The sequence below is a fragment of the Trichechus manatus genome, unplaced genomic scaffold (assembly GCF_000243295.1).
Source record: "Trichechus manatus latirostris isolate Lorelei unplaced genomic scaffold, TriManLat1.0 scaffold00022, whole genome shotgun sequence".
Taxonomy (NCBI): domain Eukaryota; kingdom Metazoa; phylum Chordata; class Mammalia; order Sirenia; family Trichechidae; genus Trichechus; species Trichechus manatus.
Window position 1 is genome coordinate 6,388,288 of NW_004443958.1, and position 14,867 is coordinate 6,403,154.

Sequence of the window (14,867 nt, forward strand, 5' to 3'; positions counted from 1 at the left end):
CAGTATTAGATTCCCTCTGATTAGATTTTCAGATGGCTTCAGATATATGGACATAGAAATAATTTTGGAAAATGACCTTACTAAGCTTTGTAACAACATAAAACATAATCCATACTTAATCAAATCTCATATGATTGTCACCAAATCTGAATCCATTTTTAAGATCTGCTAAGAAGTCAAGTCATTGTAATGCAGTGCATCCTCCATTTTTTCTATACACCTTGCGTACTTTTATGCAATATCCGTACTATTCCACAAGCTAACACAAACAAGCGAGCAGATTTTAAATATAGGAAATGCAGGCCAGTGGGAGAAACAAGCACATACCTTCCCTGGGCTTGTTTTCCCTTTGCTTTTTAATTAAATGATAAATCTCAATATGAATTCATTAGAAGCCTGATAGCTCAATTAAGCACTATGTTAACTATATACTCTGGGGCAATGCTTCAATATCAGTTAACAGAGTTCAGATGTAACCTGAGCAAAAAGCATAAGGCAAAAGTTATATTCAACCAATGTTCTGGGAGGAAAAATTGCAACTAAGGGGTGGGGGGAAACTTCCCTATATCTACAGACTGTTAGAATTAAATAATAAAGAGACCATAATGGTTTTTTCCGTAGCAATAAATTCTTTGGAATCGTATTATGCACCAAACCCCCATGGTTCATCTTAATTGAGTTTCACCAATACGCGTACCCAACACAACAGTTAAAAAAAAAGAGAGAGAGAGAGAAAGAAGGTAACTACCTTGGAAAAAAAGGTTTAGAGGAAAAAACACTTAAAAAGAGTAAGAGACTCTGGGTGAATCAGCACGAGCCAGATAAACTTGGAGGAGGGATGAGAAGGTCTGTGCTATAAACCAGAAAGTGACATTTGCAGAAGCGAAACTTTGAATACACAGTACACAGTCAATGGTGCTAACATAACATTTCCATCAGTTAAATAAATAAATACATGTTTTGTTTTGTTCTTTCATTTATCCAACAAAAACTGAATGCCTACTATGTATCAGCCAGACATGATGCGAGGTCTGAAGATACAATGGTGAGTGAGCTCAATGTCACTTTCTCAAGGTGTCCTTCCTTCCCTCCATATTTACAATTGCAAAGCCTCCCCTCATCCCCCCTACCCCCTTCCACTTCCTTCATTCCTCACTACATTGAAATGACCTGGTGTGCTTTTTAAAAACCTGGAACTTCATCCCCTAGGGAATCTGACAAAATGGGCTAGAGTGGGTCTCAGGACCCTATTTTCAGAAGCTCCCCAGGAGACTATTGTGTAGACAAGGCTGAGACCTGCGTACTGCCTTAATCCCTATCCATGTGCTGTTTTTCTTCACAGCACCTAACACCTAGAATATGCAGCAATGTGTACTGTCTATCAGCCCCCACTGGACTGAGAGCATCTTGAGGGCAGGGATGTGTGTGTTTTGTCCACTGCTGAATCCCCAGTGTCTGCACACAACAGGCGCTCAATAAGTATGTGTTGAGTAAATTAATGAAAAATGGACATGAATTCTCCCCTGGGGCCTGCACAGCCTATATAACCTACTGGGGAGCTAGACAACCAAGGAGTCCAACGTATGAAAAACCACAGCTGTAATAAGTATGAAACACTCTGTAAGAGCACGTAGCAGGAGAATTGGACCTAGTCTTGGGCATCAAGGAAGTGACTCTTGAAGACATAAGATGCAGCTGAAACCTGAAGAAGAGTAGGAGTTAGGCAAGGGGGGCAGCTTTCCAGAAAGAAGGAACAAGGCCTGTGGGGAAGGGAAGGAGGAGGAGGAGGGCTGTGGCTGGGTCAAAAGGATGGGGATGGAGAGGCAGTAGATGAATTAACCATGGCATGCCTCCGAGACGTGTTTGAGAAGGGTGGTGGTATGATCAGATTTTCTATCAGCAGCACCCAGATGATCTCCATGATCTGTCAGGACGCTGGAATGTATGTGGGAAATACAAAATGCGTTCTATATCTCCACCCATCAGTTCCCATTCCGGGCCCCCCTACGAATGTGGAAAAGCAAAGCAAGCTAATGGCATGTGCCTCAACATACCTGCTAGGGCCACCCCTGAACAACACCCCCCATAAGTACCTCCCTTCTCCAAACTCCAACCTCTGTATTCCATACCTTGGGCAGGTAGGCCAGAGCCACTCTCTTTACCTGATCCCATAGCTATGTCATATTCAGGGCACTAGTACATCAAAAGTAGCTATATTACCGACCCACACCACAATAACAGAACAACTTATTATTTCTCATCAACCTAAAGCACTGACAGCATTATCAAACTACAGAAATTGGAGTCAGCAACAACACAAGAAGTGTAATGCTAACTTAAGGGAGACCCCAACTATTGGAGCCCTCACAAAACTTGCTAAACATAGCAAGTTCCTAAGAGGGCTTACTCTTAGGAACACCAAAATATCTTTGTCTTAAACATATGGGTTAAAAACAAATTATAAAATGCATTACTTCTTTCTCTGCTTTCTTAAACAAAAGACACTGAACACAAATGATGAGTCAGGGTTAACACTCTACTGTGCTGTGGTTCAGAAAATAGTTTTGGAAGCTCTACTTGGTGAGAGACACGATGCTGGATGCTGGGATTTAGAGGCATGCTTCTGAGGAGTGTGTCGGACACACTCTTGGGCACGGAGCCAACTGTGCTTAAATCACCATGCTTCTTTACGCCTTCTGGGCATTACATTTTGTAATATCCCAGCCTGTTTCCTTGCATTCAGGTTGCCAGCTGTCCCTTCTTTCCAGATCTGTCTGCACAAATCTCTCTCTTGTCTTTAAATTTATTGCTTCTAATCCGCTGTGGGCTGAGAAACCAGGTTACCAAGCTGGTTAGAATTGTCTCTCTAGTGTAAGATTAAATAAATTCTAGGTGGGAAACCCAAGTGATATTCTATAAATCAATCACAGTATTGTTTTGTGGTGTGTGGTCTTTTATGACATCAGTTCCAGGTGTTCAGAAGCAGTAAGGGGTCATGGTTAAGAACGAGGGGCTGTGGTTAAGAATAGAGGCTCTGAAGCCAGACAGCCTTGGCTAATATCCTAGGTATGACCACCATGTCTAGCTACACGCTCTTAGACAAGTTACCTTCAAAGAGTCTGTGCCTTAGTTTCTTCATCTGTAGAGTGGAGATAAAATGGCTATCTTCCTGCTAGAACAGACATAAAGATTAAAGAAGATACTGACCCTTACCCAACACATAGTACACCCTCAATATATAGTAGTTGCTACTGTTATTATCATCATTATCAACCGGACTCAAACATGTGAGTGCCAATAGGATATGGCTTCAACAGCACATGCCACAGCCAACTTCCCCTAACCACAGTCCCCTGTTCCAGGAAACAACTTCAGGCTGTTCTCTGCAAAAGGATGGCCACTGATTAAATCAAGAAAGGCAATATGACAAACAGACTGATGGGGTCGCTACCACACCCAAGACATGGTCTGATGTGAAGAGCTTCGCCTAGGAAGAACCATGACCACTGGTAAAGGTAATCAGCCTGGTTTCCTGCGGGGCCTGTACAACAGAATTAAGAAAAGGCTGGCCAGTGGTTGGCAGACTCACAGAGGTACAGGTGCCAGCCAAGGAGACATGAAGGTCTAGAGCGGGGAGAGAGGAGCCTGTCCCACGTATTGTGCTGATCCTTAAAATTTCCTGGAGCAATTCCAGTCCAGTGCCTATCCCATGTCCCGTCACAATAAATCCTGTGACTTAAGGTGGCCTCAATGACTGTTTGCTCTTTGCAACCTAAGGACTTGCTGAAACAGCCCAGGAATGCTATTAAGTAGCTGAGTTCCATTCACACAAAATGTCCCTCCAAATGTTATCCTCAGATGGTGAGGGTATAAATGTCAACTGCAAAAGGGACAACCTGCATTCCTAAAACTGAGGAATCAGAGACCTTGGAGGACATGGAGTCAAGGAAGAACTGCCTCCAGAGACTACCCTCTGACTGCTCCCACACGCCACCCCCACAATCCCACGCCACCCCCCCAAGCCCACGCCACCTTCAAGCTCCAGCTTGAGCCCAATGCGGGTCTTTCCAAACACCATAGCAATAATGGATAGGCTTCCATGGCACCTGCCACAATTTCCCGGAGATGAAATATCAAGGTAGAGATGAGTGAAGTTATTTCTGCAGCTGGGTAAGAAAAGCCAAGTTATGAAACCAAGCAAACCTCTGTGGCTGATTAGAAAATGGCACAAAGACGATTTTAATAATAGCACCTTGTACAGCACATTAGCATTTACAAGGTACATCTACACACACTCCACCTCATTTGATCCTCTTCTCAACCCTGTGAGGTGAATATTATGACCTCCGTTTCCTAATGTGGAAACTGAGGCTGAGGTTAAGAACTTAGTCCAGGAATCTTTGCGGATCAGTTACGTCCACGGTCCAGGGTCACAGGCTGTCCCTTCTAAAGGGCTTCACAAAAGACAAGAGGGAACACATAAAAAAAAAGAACGTGTATCCCTGCAAATCTATCACCACTATTAAAAGCAATTATGGTGCAAAGAAATCACAGAACACAGCAAGGCATCAAGCGCTAGTTCACTTTGTTTCTGTCTGGGCTTTTAAAATCACTTAGAGTAGTTCCCCCAGGCCTTTCCTGGATGTCCTGAGGTAAAGCAACCTACCTAAAGCCACCTCTTATGCATCACAGAAGGAGGCCCGGTGGCTCAATGGTTAAGAGCTTGGCTGCTAACCGAAAGGTCAGTGGTTCAACCCACCAACGGCTTCCCAGGAGAAAAGATCTGGTCATCTTCTCCCATAAAGATTTACAGCCTAGGAACCCTACGAAGTTCTATCCTGTCATATAGCATCAGATTGACTAGACAGTACATGGGGTGAGTCCTTGTGTAGTGCAAACAGGCAGCCTGGCTGCTGACCAAAAGGTTGAAGGATCAAGTCTACCCAGATGCACCTTGGAAGAAAGGTCCGGAGATCTACTGATGAAAAATCAGCCATTGGAAACCCTATGGAGCACAGTTCTATTCTGACATACATGGGGTCATAATGAGTCAGAATCGACTCATATGGTAACTGGTATGTATCATGGAGTCACCAACCAAAGAGAAAAATTCATTAACTGATACAATTAACTCAAAGAGTGACATCTAGCCAGGGAGACCCACAGATTCTGGAATCCCAGGGAAGCGTGTACAGTGCAAGGAGAGAGCAATCTGAGAGTACCTGCTTAGTAACAGGGTTTTTGGCTGGAGCAAAAACAAAACTTCAAAGGGAATAGCTGTGGAGTTTCAAAGAACCCCTGCAGGACCAATTAACACCTACAAACGTTAATCTAAGCAGTCACTTAATGACGGCTACTTCACTAAATGGGTGCTCCCCTCCACTTTAAAAAGAGATGTTCCCCCAGAATGGGGGGGGGGTGGAGGGAAGGGGGTTCTGTTTTGGTTCTGAGAAACAAACAAATATTCAATACAGTGAAATTCATCTTAGAGTTATTTATAATGAAATAAAAAAAAAGATGGGAAACAATTATCTAGCAAAGAAAATGCAAATAGTTCAATACACTAGGATACAGCTAAAAAAAAAAAATCATGCCGCTGTTAAAAATCCTGTTTTCAAAGACTATTTAGTAGCACAGGAAAATGCTCTTAAATAATGTTCTCCAAAAAAGCATGATCCAAAATTGCATTTAAAGTCTGACTTCAACTTTATCAAATCAGCAGACTGAAATGGTAATTCTGGTCAAGGGTTGGTTGTTTGCTCACTGCAGTAGCCCCGGGTCCAACACAGATGTGTCTGGCACATAACAGGCGCTTGAGAAAAAAAGTGTTGAATTCATTATTTACTTATTATACTATTAATTAAATAATTAACACACCTATACAAGGCACTTCTATACACAGAGATAGACTGATACAAACATACAGAAACCCATGTGAGTTAGAAATGACTAATGGACCGCAATTCAATAGCAGTGATTAGCTCTTATAATGGGGATTCGAGAAGGAATTTATTTTTTATTCATATCTCCTGTCTTTTCCCAATTTTCCACAAAGGCTCTGTAAAACTTTTATAATTTTTAATCACTATTTTTTCTCTAAGGAGCCTTGAGGACCTGGGCTATGTATGGTGCATACCATAAACTCGGCTCATTCCATCTGAAAGTGAATCTTCCAGTAGGTCTCCCACTTCTATTGGATCACACCGTCTACCTGAGTCAATGCCGTTCCTCACTCCAGGCCCAGTCTCACGGGTTCACTTACAACTAGACAACTAGGAAACCCTGCAGGGTGCTATCAGCGAGGGCAAAGGTCAGTGGTGGATTGCTGGTAGCCTTCCTCACTTTTCTTACAAGAGCTCTAGGAGGGAATTAGGAGCCCTGATGGCACAGTGGTTAAGAGCTCAGCTGCTAACTATAAGGTCAGCAGTACGAATCCACCAGCCATTCCTTGTAAACTCTATGGGGCAGTTCTACTATGTCCTATAGGGCCACTAGGAGTCAGAAATGACTCAACGGCAACAGGTAGGAGGAAAGTAAAAGCAGAATCGGTGTAGACAAAGTTTGAACATTCCTTACACAGAAGAGTTCAAGGAGTTCAATTTTTAAATGTCAGAATTAGAATTGAAGTCCCTGGGTGGTGCAAATGGTTAACACAGTCAGCTGCTAACAGAAAGACTGGAGGTTGAGTCTACCCAGAGGCACCTTGGAAGAAAGGCCTGGTGATCTACTTCTGAAAGTCACTGAAAACCCTGTGGAGCACAGTTCTACTCTGACACACACCAGGTTGCCATGACTCATAGTCTACTCAATCGATGGCAACTGGTTTGGTTTCATCCCACACACACATCTCTGAGCCAATTTTTTCTCCTTGGGAGACTTGCTTGATATTAAAAAGGAAATCAATGGAAAAAAAAAGTCCTGACATGCACATACCTGACTCGTTACAAACTGACCTGTAAACAGGTAGAAATTTTGCTTGATTCTTTTAAGGTAGTAACATTTTGAAGAGAAAAGAGAATGGACTTTGGAATCCAAGGCATTCCGTTAAAACTGCCATTTACTTACCACAAGTAACTTTGAGCTTGTTACTTTACCCTCTCCGGCCTACGTTCCAATCTGCAAAATGGGGGGTTTAAGCCACATCATATTGTTGTTGAAAGGCTTAAATGAGCTAATAAACTCAAAAAACAGGCATTCAACATATTTTCCAGTTTTGAGGGAGCTCCCATTTACTAAAGGAAATTAGTCGTAGGTGGAAAAGCTTTTAATTGAAAACAACTACTCAGTAAGCTCATGGAAATACAGCTCATGTTTTAACACAGAACACGTTCAGGAGAGAAAAATCTGATGATCACGCACCTTCACCGGGTTCATTCTGAACATGCTGTGCTGAAAAGTGAACACAATGAGGTAGCAGCAGGCCTCAGCACAAAGAGGCAACTGGGTTCTAGCGTCACGTCAGCCACTTACAAGCTGTACAGCCTCAGACAAACCACCTCACCACAGCTGTCTTCAGTTTCCACAGTGGTAAAATGGGCTGACAAGACACCTTGCAAGACAGTTGTCAGCCAAGCTGTCAGGGTGTAGCAAGTACTACCTTTGGGGAGACATCAGTATACTCAAGGTCATTACTGACAGATGTTTCTAGCACTGTGTTCTGGGGAGGCAGAGCCCTTCTGACCAAGAAAACAATCACCACATGAGAGTGTGTCATCTCCCCTCTTGTGAATTCTGTACCATCCAAAGGTGCTGTCACAGCCAGGGGGACCAAAGGTGGCCTCCCATAGACAGTGTCTCCACAAGCCTTAATAGCAAGCTACACTCGGTGTGACAAATTTCCTCGGGCCTCTAGGTTAGGTCACACATTCCACTCCACACCGTCATTTCCTGGACTCAGTTCCAATACAAATGTCCCTAGAAGTAGCACACACCACCCCAACCTTTATTCAGGGATTCATTGTAAAGGAGGCTCGCAGGTGCTCTCCAGAAAGCAAGCTCAGAGAGACTTGAGAAAGTGGGGAGCAGAGAGAACTGGAACCCCAGCACTAGAAGACACACTTGCCAACTTCTTAATTCTGCATAAGGCTGGCCCTACGTTTATTTTTAAACTATGCTTATGTGGTTTATTTTAAAAATGTTTTGTGGCAGGAAAGGTGCTAATATTTTACATTCAAAACCTGAGAGTCACAATTCCCACCTTTCATTTGGAAGGAAAAAAAATTCATCTAAGGTGGTTGGTTTGTTGCTGGATCAGGAACTTGCTTGGAACTGTTGCTGTTGTTAGCTGACACAGAGTCAATTCCAACTCAGAGTGACCCCATGTGACAGAGAAGAACAGCCACACAGGGTTTTCTAAGCTGTAAACTTTAGGACAGCAGATTCATCAGGGCTTTTCTTCCGCGTGAGCCTCCAGGTAGGTTCAAACTGCCAACCTTTCAGTTAGCAGCCCAGCACTTAACCATTGGGCCACTAGGCCCCTTAAAAACAAGTATCACTTAAAATAACTATCTGTCTCATGCACATTTTCTTTTCACTACAAATGAATCTGAAATCAACTTATTACTCAGCCAATTCATAGCCTATTTGCTAAAGCTCTGACAGTCATAGTGAAAGGTTTAAAAAACTCCTACTCACACTTGGGACGTACCTGCCTTAGTCAGCAATGAAAGACAAAGTGCAAGCCCTAGAGCAAGCATTCCTGAGTCCGAGGATGCCCTTAGCAGGGGCTGTGTGCCAGTCTCTAAAACTATCTGACCAACTGTGCATGTGCATGCATTTTTTCTGCAAAGCTTGTCCAAGGTTTTCATCAGGTTCCCAAAAGATTCCAAGAAAAATTCCAAAAAAAATCGTCAATAAGGCTCTCCTAGTGGCTGGAAGGAGTTCTTGTCTGGTGCAAAACTGCTAATGTACTGAGCTGCTAACTGAAAGGCTGGAGGTTCGAAACCACTCAGAGGTACCTCGGAAGAAAGGCCTGGTGATCTACTTCTGAAAAATCAGTCACTGAAAACCCTGTGGAGCACAGTTTTACTCTGACACATACAGGGTCACCATGAGTTGGAACTGACTTGACAGCAACTGGAAAAAAGCAGATGGACAGCTTTCAAGTGTGTGTGTGTAAGTGGAAACGGAAAACTGTAAATCATCGGGGAAAATTCAGGAGGCCTGCATTCTGGGGCTACCCCTGCCACTGACTGGCTTTCTGACCTTATGCAAACCCCTGAAACATTCTGTCCCTCAGTTTCCACATCTGTACACTGAAAATGTTGGAAGCTGAATGATCACTTACCTTCAGGGTCCTTAAAAATACCAGGACTGTGAGGGGCAGTTTCAGCCAATACAGGAGAAGGGAGATGTCATAAAGCCCAGCCCAGAATCCTGCCTGTTCTCAGAAGAGTTGCTTAAAATATTCACCACTGCTTTCCTTGGAGGGGTCAAAGATAGAAGCCACCTCCCATTTCCTCCTCTTTCCTCTATTTCAGATAGCCAAATCTGAAGTTTCACAAGAATGCCCTTTGAGGGATTTGAACTATGAGGTTCATGCAGAAATACAGTAATTCTGTAAGATCCATCAGAAGCTCAAGGGATGTAAAATAGAGAGAATTTTTCTAAAACCTCATTACAAATCATGTAATCACGGCAGCGACTTATTTTAGCCAGTGTCATATCCATCTGTTAAAATATGTAACTGATGAAAATTAATTATGCGTGTCATATAAATGGATGTTTTAATATAATTCCGGAAGTCTGGGCAAAAAATGTGCTCTATTATGAGGGAATTGTTTATTTTCCTTCATTCCACATAGCTCTTCTCTACCTTTAGTAGTCAATGCCTGATTTTCACAAAAGGTAGGTGAGCTGGAAGTCCTAGATTATGTAGCACTAAATCTTTATCATCCCATAATGCAATATTTCACCAAAAGCTACTATCTTCTTAGTTGATACATTTGTGTATGTTCTATAGTACTCTATAGTGCCCTAACCATACATTTTCAATCTAATTGTCAGATCCTGCAAGTCCCTGGTGGCACAGTGGTTAAGAGCTCGACTGCTAACCAAAAGATCCGCAGTTCGAATCCACCAGTCACTCCTTGGAAACCCTATGGGGCAGTTCTACTCAGTCCTATAGGGTCGCTATGAGGCAGAATTGACTCGAGGGCAATGGGTTTGATTTTTTCATTATAAGTCCCTGGGTGGTAAAAATGGTTAACGCGTTCACCTACTAACCAAAAGGTTGGAGGTTCAAGTCTATCCAGAGGCGCCTCAGAAGAAATGTCTAGAGAGCTACTTCCAAAAAATCAGCCACTGAAAACCCTAAGGAGCACAGTCCTACTCTGACACACATGGGGTCACCATGAGTCGGGATTGATTCAATGGCAACTGGTTAAATGAGTTGAAAGCAAACTTCCATGTGCTGGTTTGCAGGATTAAATTAAATCAAAGCCTTTTTATAGGCACCTATTAATAAAAAGAAGTAGATGAAAATTGATCTTTTTTTACAAGCCATTACCAAATGGATGCTTAGAGCACGCTGGAAGCTGCCTAAAACCCATCCTACAAAAGGATACACTAACGTTCAAGGTGATGAACCAAAAGCCACACAATGCGTCCGGATGCGAAGTTGACTTTACCCAGACTGCTTCTCTGGGCCTAACTTCAATACCACCTCCTCTGTGAAGCACTGGAGAGATGAGAATTTGATTTGAGGCAGTCTGCATCTCACACGTATAAAACTACCTTACAGAAAGCACCAGTCCTAGTAACACAGTAATTGCTCTTACTCCAGAGCAGAACGCGCACTGCTATTCCCGCATCCCAGAGTTCTGCAGCCTTCTTCTCAACACATTTCAGGTTCTTTCTTCATCTTCTTGTGTCCAAAGTCAACAGAAAAAGGCAATAATGTTTGCAAGCACCATTACTCAAAGATAAAAACATTCTAATAACCCAATGAGAGCAGTGAATTAAAACCCTAGGTATACCAGGCTAAGAAACATAAGCCTCCTGCAACCCCGTCCTGTCATATTCAGCAAGGTTATGGCTGGAAGGTATGCAAAACAGGAACATAAGAAAATTCAGAAGTGACGCTGCTGAAGAAATCTCTGCTCAGGAGAAAGCAAACTTGCCTTCCTCCTAATTGCTACTTTTGAGATGAGACTCAATCCTGAGGTCCTGACCCCTTGTGGTCTTTAAATGTAAACCAAAACAAGGGTGTGGGTGTCAGATTTCTTGGCCTGATCACAAAGAGGACAAAAATTAGCTCAATCTTAATTAGTAAAATTAAAGTTCCAAGGGAACCACACCCTCTTCCCATCATTGCCAATCTCTAGAAAAAGCTTCAATTCAACAGAAAATGTAGAAATTTAATATTTATCTTGTGAAGAAGAGGATAAAGAAGACGTGATTGTTTTCTTGGATTGAGGGTGTTTCCCAAAGAAAAGTATAATTCTAATTTACTAAGGTGAAATCTCACCTCTAGCTCCTTTAGAAAGATGAAGAACACCACGATCCTTCTACAAAATTTGGTGAGACTGCTTTAGAAGACGCTGAAAGGTTAGACTTCATCTCGGGTTACTCCACCGTAAGCCAGACAAAGAAATTCCTGAAAGGCTATAAGCATTTTTTTTCTTACAAGCACCCACAGGAATAGGTTAATGTAAATATTGTATAAATAAAGCAGTTTGTTACTAACCATAGTTTAAGTTTCTTTTGTGAGAATATTTTTAATCCACTGCAACTGCACCCAACACTCATACGTAACTTGTCGCTGAATAAGAGTAAAATATAGGTGTGTAATTGACCCTAGTCTCAGGCCTTCCTTATGCTTGAAAAGCAAAAGGTGTTGGAGGGGAGGTGGGGAGAGGAATCCAGGTGTTTGTTACGTTCTCCTTTTCCGTCTATGTTCAAGGGTAGGAGGGCTTTAATTTCCCCTCAAATCACTCCTACAGAGGCCGAGGGTCTGAGGAAAGCCACAGACAACAATCAAACCTTTCATTTCAGGACCACGTTCCCACCATGGCCCTTCCTGTTCCAATCAGGTTTGTGGAGCATCTCCCCTATTCTGCATTTCATGAATCAACTGCAAAATCTGCCAACCTCTGCCAGTTCCTCCTGCACTCAGTTGAGAGGTTCCCCTTCCTTCCCAGGGCGGCACAAGGCTGCTCTGGTTTTTAACTGGCGCAACGTGGAAATGCACTGTAGGAACTCACTAACTCTTTCACAGCCAGATGTAAGTGAGAGGCTGGGATACCAACACCACCTACGAGGCAGCTGACCCGCTGAGCTCCGGTGGAGGCTGATCTGGGGGAACTTGTTTTGACCCCAAATCCAGTGTACCAGTTAATGTCTCCGGGAAGGAATATAAGAGTGAGAAAGGCTACAAAGCAACCAACTCAGTTACTTAGCAACTGGACAAAACTTGCCTCACTATAGTGGGCGAAGAGGCATCTCACACCCATTCAAAGAGTTAACAGTCCACGATTTACATGAAAATGGAGAAAGACCAAGGGGAAGAGGAAATCAAAATTAGCAACTGGAGTTTACAGCACTAGGACTGTGGTTGTGGTTAGGTGCCTGATGGAGGCCCACCTAAAAATAAGTCCTCCTTAGAAAGAGACAGGATATATGCCTGTATGAATGAATGAATGAACGAATACAGAGACCACAGGCCCCAACGAACTTCCAGTCCCCCTTCATAAAAGTCAATAACATGAAGGTGATGGAAAGACAGGGCATACAAAGTTTCGTAGCTAAAATTAAAACACTTCCATTGCTTAAATAAATTTAAAGTCTTAGAAAGAGAAAAATTGAAGGCTGGGAAGACTCTAGCACTAAGGAAAGCAGTTACTCCTGCTCCTGAGAAAAAGCAAACAATGCACCAATCTTGGAAGAAAGTCTCTGGACTGTGGGTGGATTCAGACCTCTTGGGGTGTCTAGATACCCTCAGAAACGCCCTCCCACATTACTGGTGAAGCAGTTTCCAAACTTGGATCAAACCCATCCTTCACACAAGTCACATCATGCCGGAGGCGCTAAGCAAGAGGGAGCGACTGTCACCTAGCTGGCTCAGGCAAGTGCTCCAGGTTTTCCAGCTTGCCTGAGGAGCTCAAACTCTGTTCCCAGCTTCTAGCCACACCTGAACCACGACTCTCAGTCCCAGGCTAAGAACAGAAAGAAGACTGCCCCTCCTCGGCGCCCACCCTGCACTGCCCAGCCTCACACCTGGACCCAGGCAGGCAGGGCGAGGGACTGACTTGCAAAGGCAGAGGAGCTGAGCCACTTACTTCTCATACTCCGTGTTGTCTCGGTCACAGCGAGAATCCTTGTGCTTTTGCCAGTCTTTGCCATGCTTGCAGGTGGTGAGGAGCAGGACGTCCTCCCCATTATGGACGTGATATAAGGCATTCCTGGTGTCTGACCCTATCCCTGTCAGGTACCTTTTCCCCTTGAATACCAGCATGTACTTCCTGAGAGGAGGGATGGTGTTAAACTTCAAGAACCCCCTCTCCCCCCCTGTCCTGGGATGATCCTTAGAAAAGAGGGGAATAGAGACATCAAAGTTGGGTCGGAAGTTTTCAGTACTGATGCTGGCCTTGGCTAGCATCGCCTGGCCGATGTCAAACCCCACGTCCTCGGTGTAGTCAGGCCAGGTGCCGGAATATAAATTAAAAATTAAATGATTCCTACCATTGTTCCACAAGTGGAGACTCTGCACTTTGGATCTCAAATTGTGCACATACTGAGGTGACAACTGGTCTCTATCTAAAGTATCCAGACTCAGGACAAAGAGGCACGCCTGGCTGGGGTCCGAGGTGTAAAACCGGGAGCCCTCGATGGCCGCTAGAATGTTTTGGTAACTTTCGGCGATTTTCTCCCCTTTTTGCTGCGGGTACACGTAGACTTTGAAGCCGTTTTTCTTGCAAAGGGTGAAATCGAAGCAGGACTCCATGCGGCACTTCTTGCCTTTGTAGATGCTCGAGTTGGCGTCTCGCTTCTGCCGGGGGGAAATGTGCACGTTGGAATCCTCGTTTTCCAATTGATCCCAAGGAACGAAGGGGCGCAGAGCGTCCGGGAAGTGGGGCCAGAAATGATCCGGACTCGGGTGGTGCAAGCCATTCCGACCGCTGTGCTCTTCTCTTCGGCTGTGGCTCCTCGATGCCCTAAACTGCAAGCCTCCGAAATAAAACAAAAGGGCGAGACAAGAGCCAGCTGAGAGCAGGATGAAATAGCGTTTTTTGGCCTGCATGTGTCCTGCCTGGGTCAAGAGGATTGTAAATAAACACAAGAATCACCCAAGTTTCCCAATCAACACTTTCAGCTCCAGTCCGCCATCTTCCCGCCTGTAAAGACTTCAAACTCTCTGCTCCCACCTTCTCTGGATGCCTTTCCCCAAGCCGTGGACTGATCCAGCGCATGTGGGCGATTTCGTTAACTTTCTCCCCTTCGGTCTTTCATCTTTGGGTTACACAATGGACGGGAGAGAGCGGGGCGGAAGATCTCGCACCCAGGGCGAGCGAGCAACTGACGGTAATTTTCTTGCATGCAACAAGACGGAGGAAAAGAAAGCGAGGGGGGAAAGAAAGCTCCCGATACCCAATCAATGGCCAGACCAAGTGACTGCCTGGCCTCTCCGATTCCTCCCGGCAGCGTGGAGAAGAAGCCCCGGGAAAGCAACTTCAACTCATCCACACTCCCGTGCAGCGCCGAGCACTCCGGTTCCAACAAGTCAGCGGGTCCCCGGGTCAGCCGGCTAGTGCATCTTGCAGCCGGAGCGCCGTAACCTCACAAATCCCTGCATCGCTCTTTATTCCCTTCTGCAGCGGCTCCAAGACTCCGCCAGTGTTTACTCCCGGATCGCGGGGCCGGCCCCGGGC

At 44.4% G+C, this 14,867-nt stretch overlaps 1 protein-coding gene across 1 annotated transcript in view; it reads right to left on the reverse strand.

Annotated features, from left to right (window-relative positions):
* Positions 1–14,866, reverse strand: part of EXT1 (exostosin glycosyltransferase 1) — a 320,136-nt gene extending 305,270 nt beyond the window's left edge. The window contains exon 1 of the mRNA XM_004372966.1: positions 13,278–14,866. Within this exon, the coding sequence (XP_004373023.1) occupies positions 13,278–14,239 (962 nt within the window). The 5' untranslated portion in view covers positions 14,240–14,866. The remainder of the gene's footprint in view (positions 1–13,277) is intronic.
* Between the last annotated feature and the right edge of the window lies 1 nt (position 14,867).